Source organism: Pongo abelii, chromosome 17, assembly GCF_028885655.2.
Source record: "Pongo abelii isolate AG06213 chromosome 17, NHGRI_mPonAbe1-v2.0_pri, whole genome shotgun sequence".
Taxonomy (NCBI): domain Eukaryota; kingdom Metazoa; phylum Chordata; class Mammalia; order Primates; family Hominidae; genus Pongo; species Pongo abelii.
Window position 1 is genome coordinate 78,247,506 of NC_072002.2, and position 21,656 is coordinate 78,269,161.

A 21,656-nucleotide genomic window follows, 5' to 3' on the forward strand; every position below is an offset into this window, starting at 1 on the left:
GGTTACGTGAGACTGGTCATATGAAAATGCATCACAGCCAAGACTGTGCCACTGCACTCCAGCCTGGGTGACAGCGTGAGGCCGAGCACAGTGGCTCACGCCTGTAATCCCAGCAGTTTGGGAGGCCGAGGAGGGCGGATCACTTGAGGTCAGGAGTTCGAGACCAGCCTGGCCAATATAATGAAACCCCATCTCTAAAAATACAAAAAATATTAGCCAGGCGCCTGTAATCCAAGCTACCTGGGAGGCTGAGTCAGGAGAATCGCTTGAATCCGGGAGACAGAGGTTGCAGTGAGCCAAGATCACACCACTGTACTCTAGCCTGGGTGACAGAGCAAGACTGTCTCAAAAAAGAAAAAAAAAATGCATCTCAAAGCCTCAGTGGTTAAGCCACACAGCAGAAATAAATCCTTTTTCTTTTTTCTTTTTTTTTTTTTGAGATGGAGTCTCACTCTTGTCACCCAGACTGGAGTGCAATGGCGCCATCTTGGCTCACTGCAATCTCTGCCTCCCAGGTTCATGCGATTCTCCTGCCTCAGCCTCCCCAGTGGCTGGGATTACAGGCACCCACCACCATGCCTGGCTAATTTTTGTATTTTTAGTAGAGATGGGGTTTCACCATGCTGGCCAGGCTGGTCTCAAACTCCTGACCTCAGGTGATACACCTGCCTCAGCCTCCCAAAGTGCTGGGACAACAGGCGTGAGCCACCGTGCCTGGCCTAGAAATAAGTTCTTTCTTATCCTAACTATAATTTTCTTCTCAGGTGATTTTGAAATGCTGTGCCACTCACCTCTTCAGCCACTTGTTCCTCTCATTCAGTCAGGCCTCACTGAGGCACCACACTGATTTTTATTAAGTTAAATCTCTTATACTGCAGTGGGTATTATTTAAGCATCTAGCTCCAAACATAGTGCTAATTAAACCAGCCTTTCCCTGATGATGAGAATGTCTGTATATGGCTTCTGAGCACTTGAAATGTGGCTAGTGTGACTGAGGAGTGAGTTTATGTAATTAAAATTAAAATAGCCACATGTAGCCACTGTACTGGGTGGCACATGTTAAACCTTTAATCAAAGACGATGAATTAAGAGGATATGCATCTGTTTTTTTTCTGCTGATGAATGCCCCCATTTCAACCTTATTTCTGTTAACATTTTTCGTCTGAAGTAAAAATTAACCATGTCTGTTAGCATTTTTCATTTGAAATAAAATTAATAAAATTAATCATGTCTTCTATGGTTAATTCTGGAGAGCCAATTATTTTATTTTTTCATTCCAGAAAGCTTTACCGGAGGGATCCATACAAAGGACATCCCCGCACTTCCATAGTTTCTTGATGGAGATGTTTTACTCTCTATCCTTCTGCATGACACTGGCTACTGCTATCTCAAAGTCCTCCTGGGTGACATGGACTCGCCGTTCCCTCAGGGCATATATGCCGCCTTCTCTGTATATGACTTTCACTTCAGCCCCTGATGCTCCTGGCATAAGCTCAGCAATTTTTCTCTGGTTGATCCCCTGGGTCAGGTTCCTTTTCAGAGAATGGATCTTCAAAATGTCCAGCTGGAATTCAATTTTTCTGTTGATGTGCCCTGGGCGAAGCAGCGGTCCATGATAACTTTGATCTTCTTGGTGGACAGCCTCAAAGCTGTCCAGTTGGTTGAGCAGTTCCAGCACGATGTGCAGCACTTCACAGTCCTCTCCAGAACCCCCCTCCAGCTGCGAGGAGCTGATAGACCTGATGACAAATTGCGGGTCCTTATGCCATGACAAACAGCTCCCTCACCATTCTTGGCCCTTTCCTGATGAACTTCTATACCAATTCAGAGCCAGGGATATGAACAAAGGTACAGTCTGTATGGTGAGCCATGGCCGAGGCAAACAGTGTCTTCCCAGTGCCTAGAGGTCCGTACAGCAGTACCACCCTGGGTTGTGTGATACCCAGTGCTTCAAAGAGCTTGGGATGCTTAACAGGCGGCTCGATCACTTCTGTGATGTCCTTAATCTGCTTGTCCAGTCCACCTATCATCTCTTAAATCAAGGTTGGCACCTTCTCCACCATCACTGGTGACACCAGTGGGTCTACTTTGCTGGGTATGATATTGTGCAGTGTGTAGCTATCATTTCTTAGCGCCCCCTGGCAATTAGGTCTCATGTCATTGATGTCGCTCTTTCTGTCCACATCTAAGACAAACCTGCCCTTGGGATACACCTTGACTAACACTTTCTTCTTACCCATGGCCCGGACTACTTCCCTCATACAGGAGCCCTGTTCCTGCAGAAGCTGTAGCTCCTCCTGCAATAGGTGAACTTTTGCATTTAGTTCATTCCTTTGTGCCTGCAGCCTCTGGAGGTCCTGGCTCTTATCATTCACAACTGACTGGAGTTCTTCAGTCTCAGACAGATAATACTGGCAGAGTCTGTTGCCTGTCTTCCCCTCTTCCAGCTCCATCTGCTCTGGTCCATCAAACATTATCTTCCTTCCTCAGCCAGAGCTAATTTTCTTTCTGAATATAATCCTCACCATCTCCCTTGCTAACACCCTAGTTCAATCTGCTATCATATATGTCAAAACTACTACCCAGCCTCGTGAGTGGTCAGTCTGTTCCCACCCTTACTACCTGAAAACATACAAGGTAACCTTTGATGGTCTCCCATTAAAAACTAAAATCCTGATGCTAGAGCTGATCTACAAGGTCTGAAATAACCTGGGCCCTAGCTACGTGTGGTTCTCCCCTGAACCCTAGAATCCTCCTGCACTCAGGCAGCCCGAGCAGTTGGACCCCTCCACCTAGAATGCTCTTCCCTCCTTTCCCCAGATAGATGCATGATGTCTCCTTTTCAGTCCTAGTTCCGGTGGCAAGTACTTAGAGAGGCCTCCCTAATTTGCTATAGCAAAGGCTGCACCTCATCCCTTCTATTTGCTATCTGCCCCCACTGCACTCTCTCATCCCATCACTGTTATTGTATTTACCTGTACGCTCACCCACTGGCTGTCTCCTTTAGGGAGGCAGGCTCCATGAGGACAGGACTTCACCTTGAGCTACCCATGCCTAGAATGGTGCTGGCATACAACGGGTACTCAAAATTGTTTAACGAGTGAAAAAAAAGTTCCCTATTCCTTTTTCAGTATCTTCTTCCTTTTGGTTACTTCACTTCTGTCATTCTTAACAATTTCTGTCCACTAGATATTTCCATCAATATACAAACAGCCCTCCTTTAAAAAGTCTTGACAACAAAACACTGTTCGGTGTTAGTTCTGTTTCTCTGCTACCTTTTAGAGCCAAAAATCTCACCAGAGTAGCCTCTATTCTCTTTCCTGTATCACATAATAAAACGGCTCATTTCAAGGCTCTCTAGCATGCTAGATCCCAACACCAGCTCCGTCTTCTTGATCTTCTGACATTTTACAAAGTTGATTATTTCCTCCTTCTTGGACACTGTCCTCTGCTGAGCCCCCAACTACCACTTTGCTGGTTTTCCTGCCACCGCTCTGGCTGCTCCTTCTCAGTCTCCTTCACTGACTATTCCTCTCTTATCTGACAATGAAGTATATTCATCAGGTGTGGGCTGGGACTCACTTCTCTCTGTTTCCTCCCACCGTACATCAGTGACTTAAGGCTGATGATCTTTGTGTGTGCATGTGTGTGTCTGAGCACGCACATGGTTTGTTTTTTGTTTTTTTTTTAATGTATTGGCCTCTCTCTTCCATTAGGACGTAAGATCCAAGAGAACAGCAGTTCTATCTGTTGTCTTCATTTTTTTATATTCCCAGAGTCTAGCACAGTGGCTGACACAAGACTGAATGACTGTATCACCTCAGGATCAGTCAGGATCCAGTTATCAATATGGAAGTATAAAGGTTGGGAACATGTGGAATTGTCCTTTTCCACTTAGGAGACCCAGACACATCCACCTTAGAAAACCCTGAGAAATGGGGTAAATTCTACAATTACCTACCTCAGGAGAAAAGGTGTCCCAGGCCCTGTCTGTCGAGACCAATTCTTTCTCCTCTGCTGCAGAGCTGATCCCCACTTTCCTCCGCTGACATTTTCTCCATCAACGACATGCCTATCAACTGTTCTCTCCAACCCTTCCTTTTTTCCCTCAGCAGAAAAATGTGTTGTCCTATCTCAGACTCACATCTACAGAACACAAACTACACACCATCTCTCCTCAGCTCCTCGGTTCTCCTCTCCCTACATCTCACTCAACTCTTTGCCTCCACAGCAAAATCCCAAAGAATACCCACGTTCATCCCAGTTTCCTGATCTCCTATTTCCCCCACAGCAATGCTTTCTGCCTCCTGATAGCCAAATCTTATGCTTATCTCACTCCCTCTTCGCAGCATTTAACATGCACAACAAATACCCTGACAGTGTCTCCTTGCTTGGCTGTCATGACAACATTTTCTTCTAGTTTTATTAGTCTTTTTTTTTTTTTTTTTTTAAGACAGGGTCTCACTGTGTCACCCAGGCTGGAGTACAGGGGTGTGATCAAGGCTCACTGTAACCTCCACCTCCTGGGCTCAAGCCATTCTCCCACCTCCGCCTCTGGAGTAGCTGGGACTACAGGCATGCAACACCACACCCAGCTAATTTTTGCAGAGAGGGGGTTTCACCATGTTGCCCAGACTGGTCTCAAAGTCCTGAGCTGAAGCGATCCACTGCCTCGGCCTCCCAGAACACTGGGATTACAGGCATGAGCCACTGCGCCTGGCCTGGTTTTACTTTTGATTAACAATTCTTTTCCAGGCTCCCATTTCTCTCTCCTTAAATGTCGCTAATCCATAGAATTTCTACCTTGGTCTTTGTTTGCCTTATTCTGTAAACTCTCCAGGATGTGACTCTGTATGCCTGCAACCACCGCTACCACCTGTACGCTAATAACTCCCAAATCCTTATTTCCAGCCTAGTCCACTCTCCCTAGTTCTACACATATGTATGCAAATATTCACCGGACATTTCCATGTGATTGTCTCCACAAGCATCTCAAATTCAACAAGTTTAGAACCAAATTATTTCACTCCCTTGCCCTGGCCCCAAATAGCTCTCCTTTTGTATTCCCAGAACCAATCCCTACCTGAGTTGGGTACTCAGATACCCAACCCAGAAATCTGGGAGAAAACCCAGACTCTTCTTTCTCCCTCACTTTTAAAATGCAGACACAGCTGGGAGCAGCGGCTCACGCCTGTAATTCTACCACTTTGGGGGGCCAAGAGGGGTGCATCACCTGAGTTCAGGAGTTTGAGACCAGCCTGGCCAACACAGCAAATCCCCATCTCTACAAAAATTAGCTGGGTGTGGTGGTGCATGCCTGTAATCCCAGCTGCTGCATGGGGAGCTGAGGCAGGAGAATCGCTTGAGCCTGGAAAATGGAGGTTACCATAAGCCGAGATCATGCCACTGCACTTCTGCCTGGGCAACTGAGTGAGACTCCGTCTCAAAAAAAAAAAAAAAAAAAAAAAAAATGCAGATACAAGTTTGACTCTTCTCCATCTTCAATTTTTCTCCTCTGATCAATCCTTTCCACTTTATTTAAATGGATACTCTAATAATTTGGCCCCTTACCACCTCCCATCACACAGACCTTGCCTCCTTGCCCAGTACATTTTATTACAATATACTATAATAAAAGTGACGTGAATGTGGTTTATCTCTCTCAACATCTTATTGCATTATTCTCAACCTTCTTGTGATTATGTGAAATAATAAAATGCCTACGTGATGATATGAAGTGAAGTGAATGACACAGGCATTGTGACATAGTGTTTCAAAATTATGAACTATTTATTCCGGAATATTTCATTTAAAATTTTTGGACCCAGGTTAACTTTGGGTTATTGAAACTGTGGAAAGTAAAACCACAGGGAAGTGGAGACTACTGGGTAGCTTTATTACATTATTATATAATTTTGATTTTTAGTTATCTGCATTCCCTCATTAGATTATAAGCATCTGGCCACAGAGATTTTTGCCTTGTTCAGCAGGAAGTTAACCATTACATGAATATTAATCCAAATTTCCTAGGTTAGAAGGTTGAAAAGGTTGACTGAGAAAGCACACATGTGAACCTACCACTAACAAAATTACAATTCAAGATCCTTCCTGCTTAACAGTAACAATTATGCCTTTAATGTTGGTCAGTCTCTGGCTGATTCACTGAAGAACAGCCAACAGTCCAATTCAAGTATGATGCATTCTGGGGCCGGGCACGGTGGCTCACACCTGTAATCCCAGCACTTTGGGAGGCTAAGGTGGGCGGATCACTTGAGGTCAGGAGTTCAAGACTAGCCTGGCCAACATGGTGAAACCCCGTCTCTACTAAAAATAGAAAAAATTAGCCGGGCGTGGTGGCAGGCGCCTGTAATCCCAGCTACTCGGGAGGCTGAGGCACAAGAATCACTTGAACCTGGGAGGTGGAGGTTGCAGTGAGCCAAGATCACGCCACTGCACTCCAGTCTGGGCAACAGAGCAAGACTGTCTCAAAACAACAACAACAAAAACCTGCAAATGATGAAGATTACGTTATAGAGTATCGAAATCACATGCGAAGTCTCTGACAAATGAAAAGCTGGTGGAATAAAAATTGTTAAAAAGCCAACGATGACAAGATGGGCACTTCAGAAGAGTCACCTTTAATACTCAAGGGAAAAATACTTTTACCAAATGACCAACGCTTTTTCCAAATACGTTTACCAAAAAGAACCTTTCCAAATAGGACTACAAAAAGCTACAAAAAACTCAAGTGAAGATTGCTGAATCTTAGTTTAATACAACCTTGGTGAAAAAGATAGTCGCCCGGGCGCGGTGGCTCACGCCTGTAATCCCAGCACTTTGGGAGGCTGAGGTGGGCGGATCACCTGAGGTCAGGAGGCCAGCCTGGGCCAACATGGTGAAACCTCATCTCTACTAAAAATACAAAAATTAGCCGGGCGTGGCGGTGGGCGCCTGTAGTCCCAGCTACTCGGGAGGCTGAGGCAGGAGAATCGCTTGAACCCGGGAGGTGCAGGTTGTAGTGAGCCGAAATCGCGCCACTGCACTCAAGCCTGGGCGACAGAGCAAGACTCCATTTCAAAAAAAAAAAAAAAAAAAAAAGAAAAGAAAAAGAAAAAACACAGACAAATCAACACTTGACTTATTCCACAAAATGAGTCATTGTTGCAATTACACAATTATAATATTTTGTGAAAGATAAACAATTATTTTCATAATCTTCTAGGTCGATTTTCAAGATGAAAGTCCCAAGCGAGCCTCCTTTCCCACTCTTTTTGTGTATGTGTGTGTGAAATTTTAATCTCTGTTTAAGTGGGTCTACTTTGAGTGGTCTTTCTTCAGAATCAATTACCATGGGCTAAGGAGTTCTTCCCTTACCTCTGATGCCTCTATCAGGCACTCCAATAAATGCTTGTTCAACAAACTACCGGAAGTCCAAGACGGGGACTCAATACAAGTATTTTAGGCTACTCTTTTGTCCCTTATTGACTTACTGGACTGGGAGTCCTCTACATTAAGCCACATTACATTCTAAACTCCACTGAAACCCTAGATCCATTCTGGGGATGGGAGACACCATTACATTAAGAAATTTCTTTTCTGAACGAATTCCATTCCACAGAGGACTAACGATTAAGTCTAAAATTCTTAAGATTCCATGATTTGTGTACAAAACACTGTGCTCATTGCGGTAGAGGAGGGGAAGTGGAGCCACACAGAGGTTTAAGAATACTCCTCGATCTTACACATTACAATCTGGGAGCCACACGAGTGTGCATATAAATTCAATGACTTCACGGAGATTGTCTGTAGGCTGGCTGTAATCTCAGATTCTTGGTCTGTTCCCATATCTCTACTCACCTGACAGCTCAGAATGAAGGGGTCTGCTGTCAGCTTGAGAAACTAAGACCGAACTATGACCACTGGTCCAGAATAGGGCTTTCAACTGGTACAGAATAGGGCTTTGCAAAAATTACGTTCTTTCTTTCTCCCTTAACCCTGATTGGAGAAACCTGCCCAGATCTTGGCTGGTTTGGAAGCGGGAAGTCTCAACAAAAGTGAAGAGTCTCACAAAGCCAGTGGCTCGGGAGACCCCAAGAGCGGGCCAGAAACGACCTTTCCGTTGGAAAACGGGCCCCTCTCCCACCTGCTGCAGGTCCCCGGACCCGCCCTCCTGCGCCTCGACCACAGGCGCGGCCGCTTCCTCCCTTCTCCCCGCCCCCCACCCGCTTCTCGCGCCTCCCCTCGGTCCCAGCGCCCTAGGGGGACGGGAGATGAGCAATGATACCTGGAGGTTGGGCGAAGTGGATGACATGGCGGAGGTCCCAGGCGGTTCCCAAGGGAACGAGGGGCGAGGAGAGCCAACAGCAGCAACGTCGAAGCGCGCACGGGGTAACAGCCCTCAAACAGGGGAGGCCGGTGGTTCTCGGACCGCGAGGGGCAGCCTCCCTTCCGGAACTTGTTTTAGACAACAAGCTCTTCACCACAGCTCCGACCCTCCCCACAAAACTTCCGCAATCCTGAGCCCCTCTAGGTTCTGGTCTCGCCTCTGCTCCGGGGACTTCCGATTTCGTCATCAGCACGCGCACCCAGTCACCAGACTCCCTTCTCTAGCCACAGCGCAGGCCCTCCCTAGGCCGGGTGAAGTAGCCTGGAAGCCAATCGAGCCCTGGCGGAAGTTGGGCTCGGCGCAGGCGCACTGAGGCTCTGGCCTAGGCGCGGGGCGGCAGCCTGGCGGACCTAGGAGAGCGCAAGCGCGGAAGCACAGAGCCGGGTTTTGTTGTTGTTTGTTTGTTTGTTCCCCACCCCCGGGGACGTCTTTTACTTTGAGATGAATTATTGGCCCTGGCTCCCTTCCCTCCTCATCCACATGCCTCGTTGCCTCGTAGCATTTGAGTGAAAAAGTCACCCGTTTCCAAGACCCGCCGACTGGGGGCTTTGGGCCTGTGACTGCGCCTTTTTCACTCCATGTCCTCTGTGGAATGGGGGCGATCACCGTCCTCGTCTCGGTGGTGAATAATTCAGGAGGGAGTGCGCGGTGAGGCGGCCGCACAGCGATGCACTAGCAGTCAGGCCGCGGGCGGGTCGGCGCTCGTTCCTGCTTGTTCTTCCCACGCCACACGGCATCTTCCAAATGACTGTGTGTTGGGAAGATGAATGTAAATAAGGCGTGGACGGCCGCTGTCCTCGAGTATATGGTCTGAGAGGGAAGCACTTGTCCTGTAAAATGGGCATATCAGATATTATTTATGCCAGTTATGTTTACAAGAAAATGGCTTGAGGAGGTTAAATGCGTCAGAGATTAGAGGCAGAACCAAGGTAAAACCCTTTCTCAGCCTTCCTATGGTTTGCAGCCGCCACCACCCTTTTCTTCTTTTCATAGTTAACCTTCTCAAAGGAAAGCAACATAGATGTTTAATCACTCCATCATTTTCTTCTCACTCATTCCTTAATTTTTTCTAATCTAGCATCTCCGAAAGAATTAAAGTCCTCTCCTCCTCCCTCTTCATTGGTATTGTCAACTACCCAGTTCTTGTTTGTCCAGCTTCCTAATGTTCCTTCTCTGCCTCCTTCACTGTCTCCCTTTCTTACTCCTCCCTGAGCTTAAGCTGAATTTACTCAAGAGTCTGGTGTCCTCTTCTTTCTTCTCCACCTCTGCTCATCTTATTCTCTTCTTGAGCTTCAACTATCAATAGACTAGAAATCACTTCAAATCTGGATCTCTAGACCTACCCCATCCCCTGCCCAGCATTTACAACAGCCTCCCAGAGGTTTCCTTCACAGAGTTTTTCTGCAAGACAAATTCAACATACTCAAATTAATTACCTTCTACCCTTAACTTCTTTCTCTGGTCTCTCCTTAGGATAGTATTGCCAAATCTGTATCATCCAGGCTCAAAGCACAGAGCCCTCTCTCTGCCCTGCATCTACCAGTCCGTCCTTCCCACTTGTGAAATTGCCTTCGCAAAATGATGACTGAGACAGTGAAAGAGATCTAACTTAACCAACTCCATCTTACTTTTAACCTCCAAGCTGTCCTTGTACATTCCTGGGCATAGGCTGAACTAACTGTGGGAGAAACTGAGTTTATAATTTAAGCAAAGACGGGCCGGGCGCGGTGACTCAAGCCTGTAATCCCAGCACTTTGGGAGGCAGAGGCGGGCGATCACCTGAGGTCAGGAGTTCAAGACCAGCCTGGCCAACATGGTGAAACCCCGTCTCTACTAAAAATACAAAAATTAGCTGGGCATGGTGGTGCGTTCCTGTAATCCCAGCTATTCCGGAGGCTGAGGCAGGAGAATTGCTTGAACCGGGACCCAGGAGGCAGAGGTTGCAGTGAGCTGAGATCACACCACAGCACTCCAGCCTGGGCTACAGAGCGAAACTCTGTCTCAAAATAAACAAACAAAAATTAGCCAGGCATGATGGTGCCTACCTGTAATTCTAGCTACTTGGGAGGCTGAAGCAGGAGAATCACTTGAACCCAGGAGGCAGAGGTTGCAGTGAGCCAAGATCACACCACTGCACTCCAGCCCGGGCAACAGAGTGAGAATCGGTAAAAACAAACAAACAAACAAAAAACCCCTCTTTTATCACCGGTAATAAGCCACGTTGTTATGATGGAACCCCTGATGTGGAGAAGGGCACATTACCTCTGTGGTATGCTTCCCAAACCTGTAACCTCAATCTAATCATGAGAGAACATCAGAAAAATTCATATGGAGGATTTTTCTACTTCTACAAAATAACCAGTGCTCCTCAAAAATGTCAAGGTCATAAAAGTCAAGGAAAGACTGAGGAACTGTCACAGATTGAAGAGACTAAGAAGATGACAACTAAATGCAGTATGGGATTCTGGATTGGATCCTGAAACAGAAAAGGGCCATGAGTTGAAAAACTGTTGTAAGAATGAGAATAAAGTCTGCAGTTTAGCTAATAGTATTTTATCAATGTTAATTTCTTATTGTTGATAATGTACCATGGTTATTTAAGATGTTAACAGTAGGGGAAGCTGGGTGAAGAATACATGGGAATTCTCTGTATACCTTTGCAACTATTCTGTAAGAGTTTATTTTTAATTTTTATTTATTTATTTATTTATTTGAGACAAAGTCTCGCTCTGTCACCCAGGCTGGAGTGCAGTGGTGCAATCTCGGCTCACTGCATCCTCCACCTCCCATAATGATTCTCCTGCCTCAGCCTCCCGAGTAGCTAGGATGACAGGCATGTGCCACCATGCTCGGCAAATCGTTTGTATTTTTGTAGACATGGGGTTTTGCCATGTTGTCCAGGCTGGTTCCGAACTCCTGTCCTCAAGTGATCTGCCTGCCTCAGCCACCCAATGTGCTGGGATTACAGGCGGGAACAAACACACCCAGCCTGTAAGTATTATTTTAAAAGGAAAATTTTTCATTTTAAAATTCCTGTTCCCTGGGACCTTACATTTTAGTGGAGTAGAAACTTTTAACCATTTACATATTTAAAATGTAAATGTAAAAATATTACATGTGTAAGAGTTTTGCATATGTTATCTTATTGTATACTACAAGGTAAATCTTAAATATCCCATTTTTACAAAAGAGGAAACAGGCCAGGCACGGTGGCTCACGCCTGTAATTCTAGCACTTTGGGAGGCCGAGGCGGGCAGATCACGAGGTCAGGAGATTGAGACCATCCTGGCCAACATGGTGAAATCCCGTCTCCACTAAAAATACAAAAACTAGCTGGGTGTAGTGGCACGTGCCTATAATCCCAGCTACTCGGGAGGCTGAGGCATGAGAATCACTTGAACCCAGGAGGCGGAGGTTGCAGTGAGCTGAGATCGCGCCACTGCACTCCAGCCTGGCGACAGAGCAAGACTCCATCTCAAAAAAAAAAAAAAAGAAAGAAAAAAAGGGAAACAGCCTCAGAGGTATCAGTAGAAATCCCCCCCCAATTCATTCAGCTTTTATATGGTGGAGCTGGAGTTTGACCCAGGTCTTCTGACTCCAGGGTGACAAGTGCTAGGATAGAGGCAGGAAGCCCTGTGGGACCACAGGGGAGAGAAAGCTTAATTCCGAATGAGTGGTTAGGGATGTCTTAGGGAAAGTTCACTTAAACTGAAGTTTAAAATCTTAATTTGATTTTGACGGAGTGCAGGCCATTCCAGGCAGAAGGAAAAGCAGAAATAAAGGCGTGGAAGAATAAAGTACCTGCTCTGAGGGATCCCTGGAATGTAGGAAGCAGAGGCGCTGTGGGGTTGGAGTGGCAGGAGATGAAGCTAAAAATGCACCAACTGGCACTGCCAGTTAGAGGCTTGGAATAATGAGTTTGGACATTATTCTGTAAGAAGATTTGTTGAAAGCTTCCCTCTTCATTCTGTCACTACCTCCTGCTTTTCTGTCTTCCTGTCTTCCTTCTTGGTAGAGTTGTGATTTGGTCAGATGTTGGTTTCATGAAGGTGGATCTGACAGTCCTTTTAGGATACACCAGAAAGAGAGGAGGCAGTAAGATCAAGTAGGAGGTTCCTGCAAGTGTTTCATTTTAGAAAACAAGGGATGCAGAGCCAAAAGGGATATTCCCAGTTCCTGCAGTGCAGCCCCCGTTCTTTGCCTCTTGGACTTTGAAGAATAGATTCTCGCTCCTGGCCTGGTGTGGTGGCTCACGCCTGTGATCTCAGCACTTTGGGAGCCTGAGGCGGATGGATCGCCTGAGGTCAGGAGTTTGAGACCAGTCTTGCCAACATGGTGAAACCCTGTCTCTACTAAAAATACAAAAACTAGCCGGGCATGGTGGCAGGGGCCAGTAATCCCAGCTACTCGGGAGGCTGAGACAGGAGAATGGCTTGAACCAGGGAGGGGGAAGTTGCAATGACCTGAGATCATGCCATTGCACTCCAGCCTGGGCAACAAGAGCAAAACTCCGTCTTGAGGGGGGAAAAAAAAATTCCTGGCTCCTTCCATTGCTTTCACTAATTCAACCTGTTAAAATCATACTATTCCTCAAGTGTCAGTTCCAGTGTCACTTCAGGAAACTTCTGAAACCTCTCTGAGCTCTCATCGCACTTTGGACCTCGAATTGCCCTTAAATCACACATGCCAAGTGCCTAACACAGTGCCTGGTGCAGGGCAGATGCTCAAAAATTGTTGATCTTACTAGCACAGTGTTGTACTTTTCTAGATGAAAAAATCCCCAAGGGCTAAGACTTCATTTTATTCCATTTGCAACGTACCCCCTGCCTTACCACCTACATGTACAAAGAGGGTGTGTTCTTAAATAGCCAAGGTTTGTTGAACACAATGGAGTTTCCCTGCTGTGCTCAGGACTTCAGAAGTTAGGAAGGTCAGTGGGGTGGCAGGTGGTGTTTGTGGATTCAGCCTTCGACAGGGTCTCACATGCAGACCGCCCAGGACTGAATTCATTTCACTCAGACCATGTTAAAGGACATGCATATATTAATATTAAGGTCCTCCTCTCATGTGCACTCAGAAGTCTGGTCTCTACTTGTTGAGTTTTCAGCTTCCTCCCTGACCGGAAACATAACTTGAAGGAAGGCAAAGTGCTGACGGGGCTGATCCCATGAAAGTGACTCAGGCAGTTGTCAGGCAGGAAGCTGGTTGAGCCCATCAGGTGACATTCCTTTCTGAATGTGCTCAGCTACCTTGAAGGCCCAGCCTTTTCTCACTTATTGCTATTCATTGTATTCATATGAAGCCACAGCCAGCTTGTGGACTGATAAGGAGGTGTGGGAATCAACCCATCAATGTCATTCATTCAGCCATGTGATGGAGGGCGTGGGGATGAAGCAGCAATTCCTCATTGTTGGTCATATAAGGGTGAACATGACATAAGGCATTAGCACAGAAGAAAAGATGAGGGGTCTGCCCTCAAGAAGTTTGCAGGCTAGGATAAAAAAAAGAAAAAAGTTTTTTTAGCCACACCCGGCTAATTTTGTATTTTAGTAGAGATGGGGTTTCACCATGTTGGCCAGGCTAGTCTCGAACTTCTTATGTCAGGTGATCCACCCACCTCGGCCTCTGGAAGTGCTGGGATTACAGGCATGAGCCACCGTGCCTGGCCCATCTTGTTTTTATTTTATTTTATTTTATTTTTTATTTTTTGAGACAGAGTCTCGCTCTGTTGCTCAGGCTGCAGTGCAGTGGCGCAATCTCGGCTCACTGCAACCTCTGCTTCCCGGGTTCAAGCGATTCTCCTGCTTCAGACTCCCGAGTAGCTGGGACTACAGGCGCACGCCACCACACCCAGCTAATTTTTGTATTTTTTAGTAGAGACAGGGTTTCACCATATTGGCCAGGCTGGTCTCGAACTCCTGACCTTGTGATCCACCTGCCTCAGCTTCCCAGAGTGCTGGGATTACAGGCATGAGCCATCGCGCCTGGCCTTCTTTTTACTCATATTTTCACCTGCAGTTGGTTGAGTCTATGGGTGTGGATTTATGGATTTATATGCTTTATAAAAGCGTATAAAACAAGGTATTCTTGTGTTGTATGTGTTGCAAATATTTTACCATGTTAGTATTTGGGTCATTACTTTTTTGGCATGAAAATTTATTCTTTTTCTTTTTTGCTGTGTTGAGAAAGAGCTTACCCACTAGTAGATTGTTTAAAACAACAACATCATACCTTTATCTTCTTCCAGTATGTTCAGGGTTTCACTATTGCATCCAAATCTTTGACCTGTCTGGAATTTATTTTGGTGTTTTATTTATTCCAAATGAGTAGCCAATTGTTCCAATATTATTTGGTTAACATTCATCTTTTCTTCACTCATTTGAAAGCACAGCCCTTATTGTATTCCATTTTCTTACAAGGATTTGTCTGAATTCTTAATGATGTTTTAACTATTCCTTTTAACCACCTATTCTTACTCCAACAAAACTTATTACAATAGCTTTATAATACTTTTCAGTGTCTTGTGAGACTGCCCGGTTTCTTCTAAGCAGAATGCAACACTAGTTAAGGGCTCAGTTTCTGATGTTAGAATGCTTGCTTCAATTTTTATTTTTTATTTTTTGAGATGGAGTTTTGCTCTTGTTGCCCAGGCTGGAGTGTAATGATGCGATCTCAGCTCACTGCAACCTCCGCCTCCTGGGTTCAAGTGATTCTCCTGCCTCAGCTTCCCAAGTAGCTGAGATTACAGGTGCCTGCCACAACGCCCGGCTAATATACTGTATTTTTAGTAGAGACGGGGCTTCACCATGTTGACCAGGCTGGTCTCGAACTCCTGACCTCAGGTGATCTGCCTGCCTTGGCCTCCCAGAGTGCTGGGATTACAGGCGTGAGCCACCACACCACCTTCAAAATCTTGACTCTAGCACGTAGTAGGCAATTACTCAATCTCTCTAAACTGCTGTTTCTGCATCTATAAAATGGGGGTGGTATTACTATCTGTCTACTGGGGCTACATGAGAATTAAATGAGACTAGAACATCACAGGATTGGGCTCAAAACATAGTTAATACTCATTAAATGTTTGCTATCAAGAATTTTCAGGATAGTTCAGATTTTTCTTACATTACTTTTCCACATGAAGTTTAGTATTATTTGTCAAGTTCCACCTAAAACATCTATTTATTTTGTAATTGAATTGATATATTAATTCAGAGCAGATGGACATATCTTTACAGAAATGAGTTTCCCTCAGGTTTAAAAATCATGATACATCTTTCTTCAAGTCTTCTTGTATGCTTTTTTTTTGACGGGTCTCGCTCTGTCACCCAGGCTAGAGTGCAGTAGGGTGATCTTGGCTCACTGTAACCTCTACCTCCCGGGTTCAAGCTATTCTCCTACCTCAGCCTCTTGAGTGGCTGGGATTACAGGCACACACCACCATGCCCTGCTAATTTTTGTATTTTTAATAGAGATGGGGTTTCGCCATGTTGGTCAGGCGGGTCTTGAACTCCTGACCTTGTGATCTGCCCACCTTGGCCTCCCAAAGTGCTGGGATTATAGGTGTGAGTCATGGCACCTGCTTCTTGTATACTTCTTAGCAGTGTTCTATATTTTTCTTCACATGGTTTCTGAACATTTGATTTGGATTTATCTCTAGGAATTTTACTGTGCTATTGTTGCTATCACAAGTAATGTATTTTATTCCCATATTTTCTAGCAGATTATGGTTTATATACAGGAGACCATGAATATATGCAGGTTGATTTTGGCAGACACTTTGTTTCTAATAGATCATCTACCTATTCTCTGGGGGTTTCTAGGCAAATGATGAAAACTTCTGCAAACAATGATACCTTCGCCTCTTTCCCATACAAAGTTAAAAGTGTCAAGAAGAGACATCCTTATATTCTCCCAAAGTTTAAAGGAAATCCTTCTAGTGTCTTATAAAGAATCATTTAACACATGAAATATGATTATATTAGTTTTCTATTGCTGCATAACAAATTAGCACAAACTCAGTGGCTTAAAACAACGTACTTTTATTGTCTCACAGTTTCTGTGGATCGGGAAGCCAGGCCCAGCTTAGCTATGTTCTGTGCTCAAGGTCTCACAAGGCTGAAATCAAGGTGTAGGCTGGGATGCATTTTCATCAGCAGGCTCAACTAGGGATGGATATGCTTCCAACTGCCTGTGATTGTTGTCAGAAGTCATTTCCCTGGAGCTGTAGAATTCATGATAGCTGATAACCTGCTTCTTGAAAGCCAGAGACACATACGCACACACACACACACACACACACACACACACACACACGCAGAGTTTCTGCTACTTCAAGTCTCTTACTTTAGGGAAAGCTCATACCTTCTTTAAAGGGCTCACCTGACTAGGTAGGACTCACTGAGGATAATCATCCTTTTGATGAATTCAAAATCAACTACTTAGGTGCCTTAATTACATCTGCAAAATCCTTTCACCTTTGCCATATTCTATTGGTTTGAAGCAAGTCACAGGTTCTGCCTGCGCTCAAGGAGAAGGAAATTACACAGAGGTATGACTTACTGGGGTATATCTGCTACAGTAATATTTCAGAACACATCTCTATAAAGGAGACAGGAAAAATTAATATTCTACTCTTAAGAGAAATGTGTAAGATTTCATATTCTAAATGCTGTGCTCACAAGCAACTATAAAATTTTTGTTGGTGCTATATATATGTGAATATGTAATTTATGTTTTATAAGACTAAGACAACTGTTGCATTTATTTAGATATCAACAATAGATAATAAAAAATAGGAGTGACCAAAGGCAGATGCTTATAAAGAAAGGTAAAGCACTGCCTTGGGACATTGTATGGAGGGGAAGCATTTGGTTTAGAAAAGAGGAATTAGTTTTCCATACCTTGGAAATATGCTGACCAATACATATTCCAGCAGCAAAATTCATCTGGATCTAGAAGCTCTTATTGTCCACCGAGTGCCCCTTCTCCACAGTAACTCATTCCAGTTGTCTTTTGGATTGGCAAAATTTGGAGTGCCAAGATTGCTGTCAGTAAGTCAACACGCAGTTCTAGGGTGAGAGTATTGGAGTGGAATCATTTTTTTTCCAAAAATGCACCTCTATTTATTTCTCATGGACTAGTTTCAGGAGAATTTAGGTTCAATTTCAGGAACTCCCCCAGCACCAAATAGCACAATCTGCCAAATAGCAACAATGCCATCATCAGGCTAATGATTGGCTAGATGAGCAAAGGAATTTTGCGTATCATTATCTAACTGCATATTTTCCCAGGAATTATAGTCTACATTAGTTGTTCATTGTCCTGTTTGATTGCTAAATCAAGTCAACAAGATGAAGCAGAAATAAGTGAATACATCATAAGAGTAGGAATTATGTATCAGAGAGGGCTCAAATATGATGCCTATGATGTTTGTTTTGTATTTTTTTTTTACTGAAAATAGTATAATGCTCTCTTACTCTGTCACTCAGGCTACAGTGCAGTGGTACAAACATAGATCTTATCTCACTGTAGCCTGGAACTCCTGGGCTCAAGCCATCCTCCTGCCTCAGCCTCCCAAGTAGCAGGGATTAGAAGTGTGCAGCACCATGTCAGGTCCTTCACCTTTTTACAAGCTCATTTATATCAACTTCAAGCAAATCTTTCTGGAGACCTTAAGTTTTGCTTCCATCTGCCTTTTCTTCCTTTTCAAAGTACATAACTTTATATCATTTCTTGATACTGCAGCCATTTTTAAAAAGAATATAACTGTCACAGCTGGGTGCAGTGGCTCACGCCTATAATCCCAGCACTTTCGGGGGCTGAGTTGGGGGCAGATTGCTTTGAGCCCAGGAGTTCAAGACCAGTTTGGGTAACATGGTGAAACCCCACCTCTACAAAAAATACAAAAATTAGCCGGGCGTGGTGGTGCATACCTGTGACCCCAGTTATTCAGGAGGCTGAGGCTGAAGAATCGCTTGAGCCTGCGGGGTGGAGGTTGCAGTGAGCCAAGATCATGGCACTGCACTACAGCCTGGGCAACAGAGTGAGACCCCGTCTGGAAAAAAAAAAAGAGAAAAGAAAAAATATCTAAAAACAAATTGGCTATAAAAACAAAAAGAATATAACTGTCAGGAAAAAAATAAGCTGTGGTTGTGGTTTTGTGTGGAACACACAGAGAAGCCTTATGATTTAATTACTAACTAAACTTTTAGTAAAGGGCCTTAGGTAAATTTTTGAGTAACAGATGAGGGTAATACTCTGGGTAGTGGGAAGTAAGGAAACAGGACTGGGGGACCCAGAAAAAGGTCACCCCAATTGGAACCTTAAGATTGAAAATCAGCTGGTTACCTTCTTTGTAATTTATCAGTTTCCCTATGAAAAAACCAAAAATTGCCAAACTTCAACAATGTTTTATTAGAAGTTGCTGTTTCAGGGCATTTTAAGGTCAATATTTTAAGTACATAAGACATTCAATACTCTTATTTATACTTTAGCTGTAATAATGTTGGGCTTTGAAATCAAAACATGTGGGATAGAATTCCTATTTATATGTGTAAATAGATGTGAACCCTGGGACTCGAAGAAGAGACGATAGAATTCATGGCACAGCTGTGTTAGAACCAATAATGGTTTTCAATCACTTGGTCAGATGGTGTTAATTGAGACTCTGTCAGGTATGCAGCACTTAAATTTGATGTTTAAGAGAAATGAATCCCAGACAGAAGTCAAACATGGCCCCTTCTTGAAAACTTCTAAAACGACTGAAAAAATAAAGCAGATATATACTGAAGGCAGTCTTTATAGGTCAAAACGAATGATAAATACATTTTACAGCTTATAAGTTATAAACAAGCAGTAAGATGTTGGTTTCAGTGATCATGGAAAGGGCTGGGCCTGAACTATGCCTAGAGAAGAAACTAGATACAATGAAAGAATTTACTTATTCATGTAAAGGCACTCAGTGCTACCAAAGAGAGTTTTCTTTTCATATTATTCAAATCGTAATTCCAAAATGGAAGTCTTGGAAGCCCAAATGTTTACTCATAATCTCGGCCAATTCCACCTTGGAGGAGTAAGTTAAAAACCACAGCCAATTCAATTATTTAATTTCACTGTATTAAACCTCAAGGTTGCCAAATGATCTCATTACCAAATTATATCCTAAGGTCGTCCTGGGAAAATAAGCTATTCTATGCCAGACAAACTATTCCCAAGGGCAATTCTTGGCCAATGATATTTTTGAAATTGCAAAATGGCTGTGTTTTTCATTGGAAAATTCCATCCTCTGCCCCTGGTCCTCTTGGAGAATTCTGTAGCTTACTTAACCTAGCACAACAAAGCATTGGGCCAAAGAGTATCATGCAAAACACACTCAGTAACATGTGAATGACCACTAGCTGCAGTTCGAAAAACAAATTTGTCATAGATTTTGTAAAGATGCAAATTGGGTCTGCAAAAATCATATGAGAAACTGTGGATTCAAGTATTAATCACAAGTGCCTGTCATATAGTCTGTTTTTTTTGTTTTTGTTTTTGTTTTTGTTTTTTTGAGATGGAGTCTCGCTCTGTTGCTCAGGCGGGAGTGCAGTGGCACAGTCTTCGCTCACTGCAACCTCCGCCTCCCAGGTTCAAGTAATTCTCCTGCCCCAGCCTCCTGAGAGCTGGGATTACAGGTGCGCACCGTCATGCCCGGCTAATTTTTTATATTTTTAGTAGAGACAGGGTTTCACCATATTGGTCAGCCTGGTGTTGAACTCCTGACCTCATGATCCACCCACCTCAGCCTCCCAAAGTGCTGGGATTACAAGTGTGAGCCACCACGCCTGGCCTCTCATATGGTCTTATGATTAGGTATTCACAGGTTATTAAAATGCCGTAGTAAGAGATGTTATGCTTGGGAACATTACCAATAAAGACATGAAAAGACAGAAATGTTTTGCTTTCACTCTTTGTGTTTTGGGCTCATTTTTTCCAATGGAGAGACTTTGTAGTAGCAAAAGGTTCAGGTTCCCTCTTAAAAGAGAAAATATACTACCCCTACAAGGTAAGGAATACCCCTAAGCAAAGTAGTCTTATCGTGCCAGGGACAAGTGAGAAACTCCAGGAAAGGGATATTATAAGAGCCCCTAAGGGGTTGATTTAGGTCAGGGGAAATGTATACCTCGAGGGAGATGGAAACATTAACTTGTTTAGAAGTTGGCTCTCTTCAAAGACCCCAGAGTGTAAAGTATCGTGTAATTGATCCAAGTGGCCAATATGTCAATCAACAAATCTAAATTGAGTTGACTATTATGTGAAAGGTACCTAACTCTCTGAACCCCTTCTAAATTTCCCTAAAGGGGCAGCATTGTGCATTGATTGTCTAACTCATGAGTATTAACAACACAGATATATTTTAAAAGTACCAACAGTGACATTGTAATTTCATGGTGTTGTGTCTACACATTGTAATGTTGTGCAAAGAGCTCTCTCTGGAGTCCAGAAGTCCTAAGTTCTAAGCCTGCCTCTTCCACTCAACAGCTTTGGTGCCTTTCTCAGAGAGTAAAGGAAGGGGTTTGGATGAAAGGAGTGTGATGGAATCAGAAGACTTCAGTTCTACACTCGGCTATCCTACTGCCTTGCCTTTTGACTTCGGGAAGGTCACTTAGCTTCTCTCTTTTGTCTTTAGTTTGCTTGTTGGTGAAGAGAAAAAGCTACATCACCTCTAAATTATCTTGCTGCTTTAAATCAGTCCCTCGAAGCAGAAAATAATTATATCACTTGAAATTACTGTGGATGCTTAAAGTTACACGTATGCTTTTATGCCTGACTCTTGAGATGCCGTGGTATAACAGAAAGTATTAGAGATTTTGAAGTGAGACTCAAGAACAGACAATTACCTGGTCTAAAACTTAATTTTATCTTTAAAATTGGACTAATAATTCCTACTTTACAACATTGCTGCAAAGATGAGAGATAAACTACAATGTCTGGCTCAGAGCAGACACTCAGTGACTGGTGGTGCTTTTTATTTTTACCTCTGTGAACTACTTGATGCCAAGGTGTAGCATTATCCCTGTGGGAAGATGAAGCAGACCTTATACCAGTCTCCTGTTTCTAGGGCATCACTGTGGCACACAGCATAATGCCATCTTATGTAATGTAGACTGTCAGTTATGAAATTGTAGGGAAACTTATTAATGGAGCCCAGTTTTACAAAGGTATTGAATGTTACCTTTGTAGGTTCTCTCACTCAGATCTTACAGTGAATTCTGACACTTAATGCCCAAGG

General features: G+C 43.9%; 1 protein-coding gene and 1 pseudogene across 1 annotated transcript in view; both read right to left on the minus strand.

Annotated features, from left to right (window-relative positions):
• The window catches only part of VPS4B (vacuolar protein sorting 4 homolog B), a 33,354-nt gene extending 24,859 nt beyond the window's left edge, over positions 1 to 8,495 (minus strand). Inside the window, 1 exon segment of the mRNA NM_001133136.1 lies at positions 8,285 to 8,495. Coding sequence (NP_001126608.1) covers positions 8,285 to 8,311 — 27 coding nt within the window. The 5' untranslated portion in view covers positions 8,312 to 8,495.
• On the minus strand, positions 400 to 8,274 carry LOC129047206 (26S proteasome regulatory subunit 8-like; annotated as a pseudogene).
• Positions 8,496 to 21,656: the final 13,161 nt, after the last annotated feature.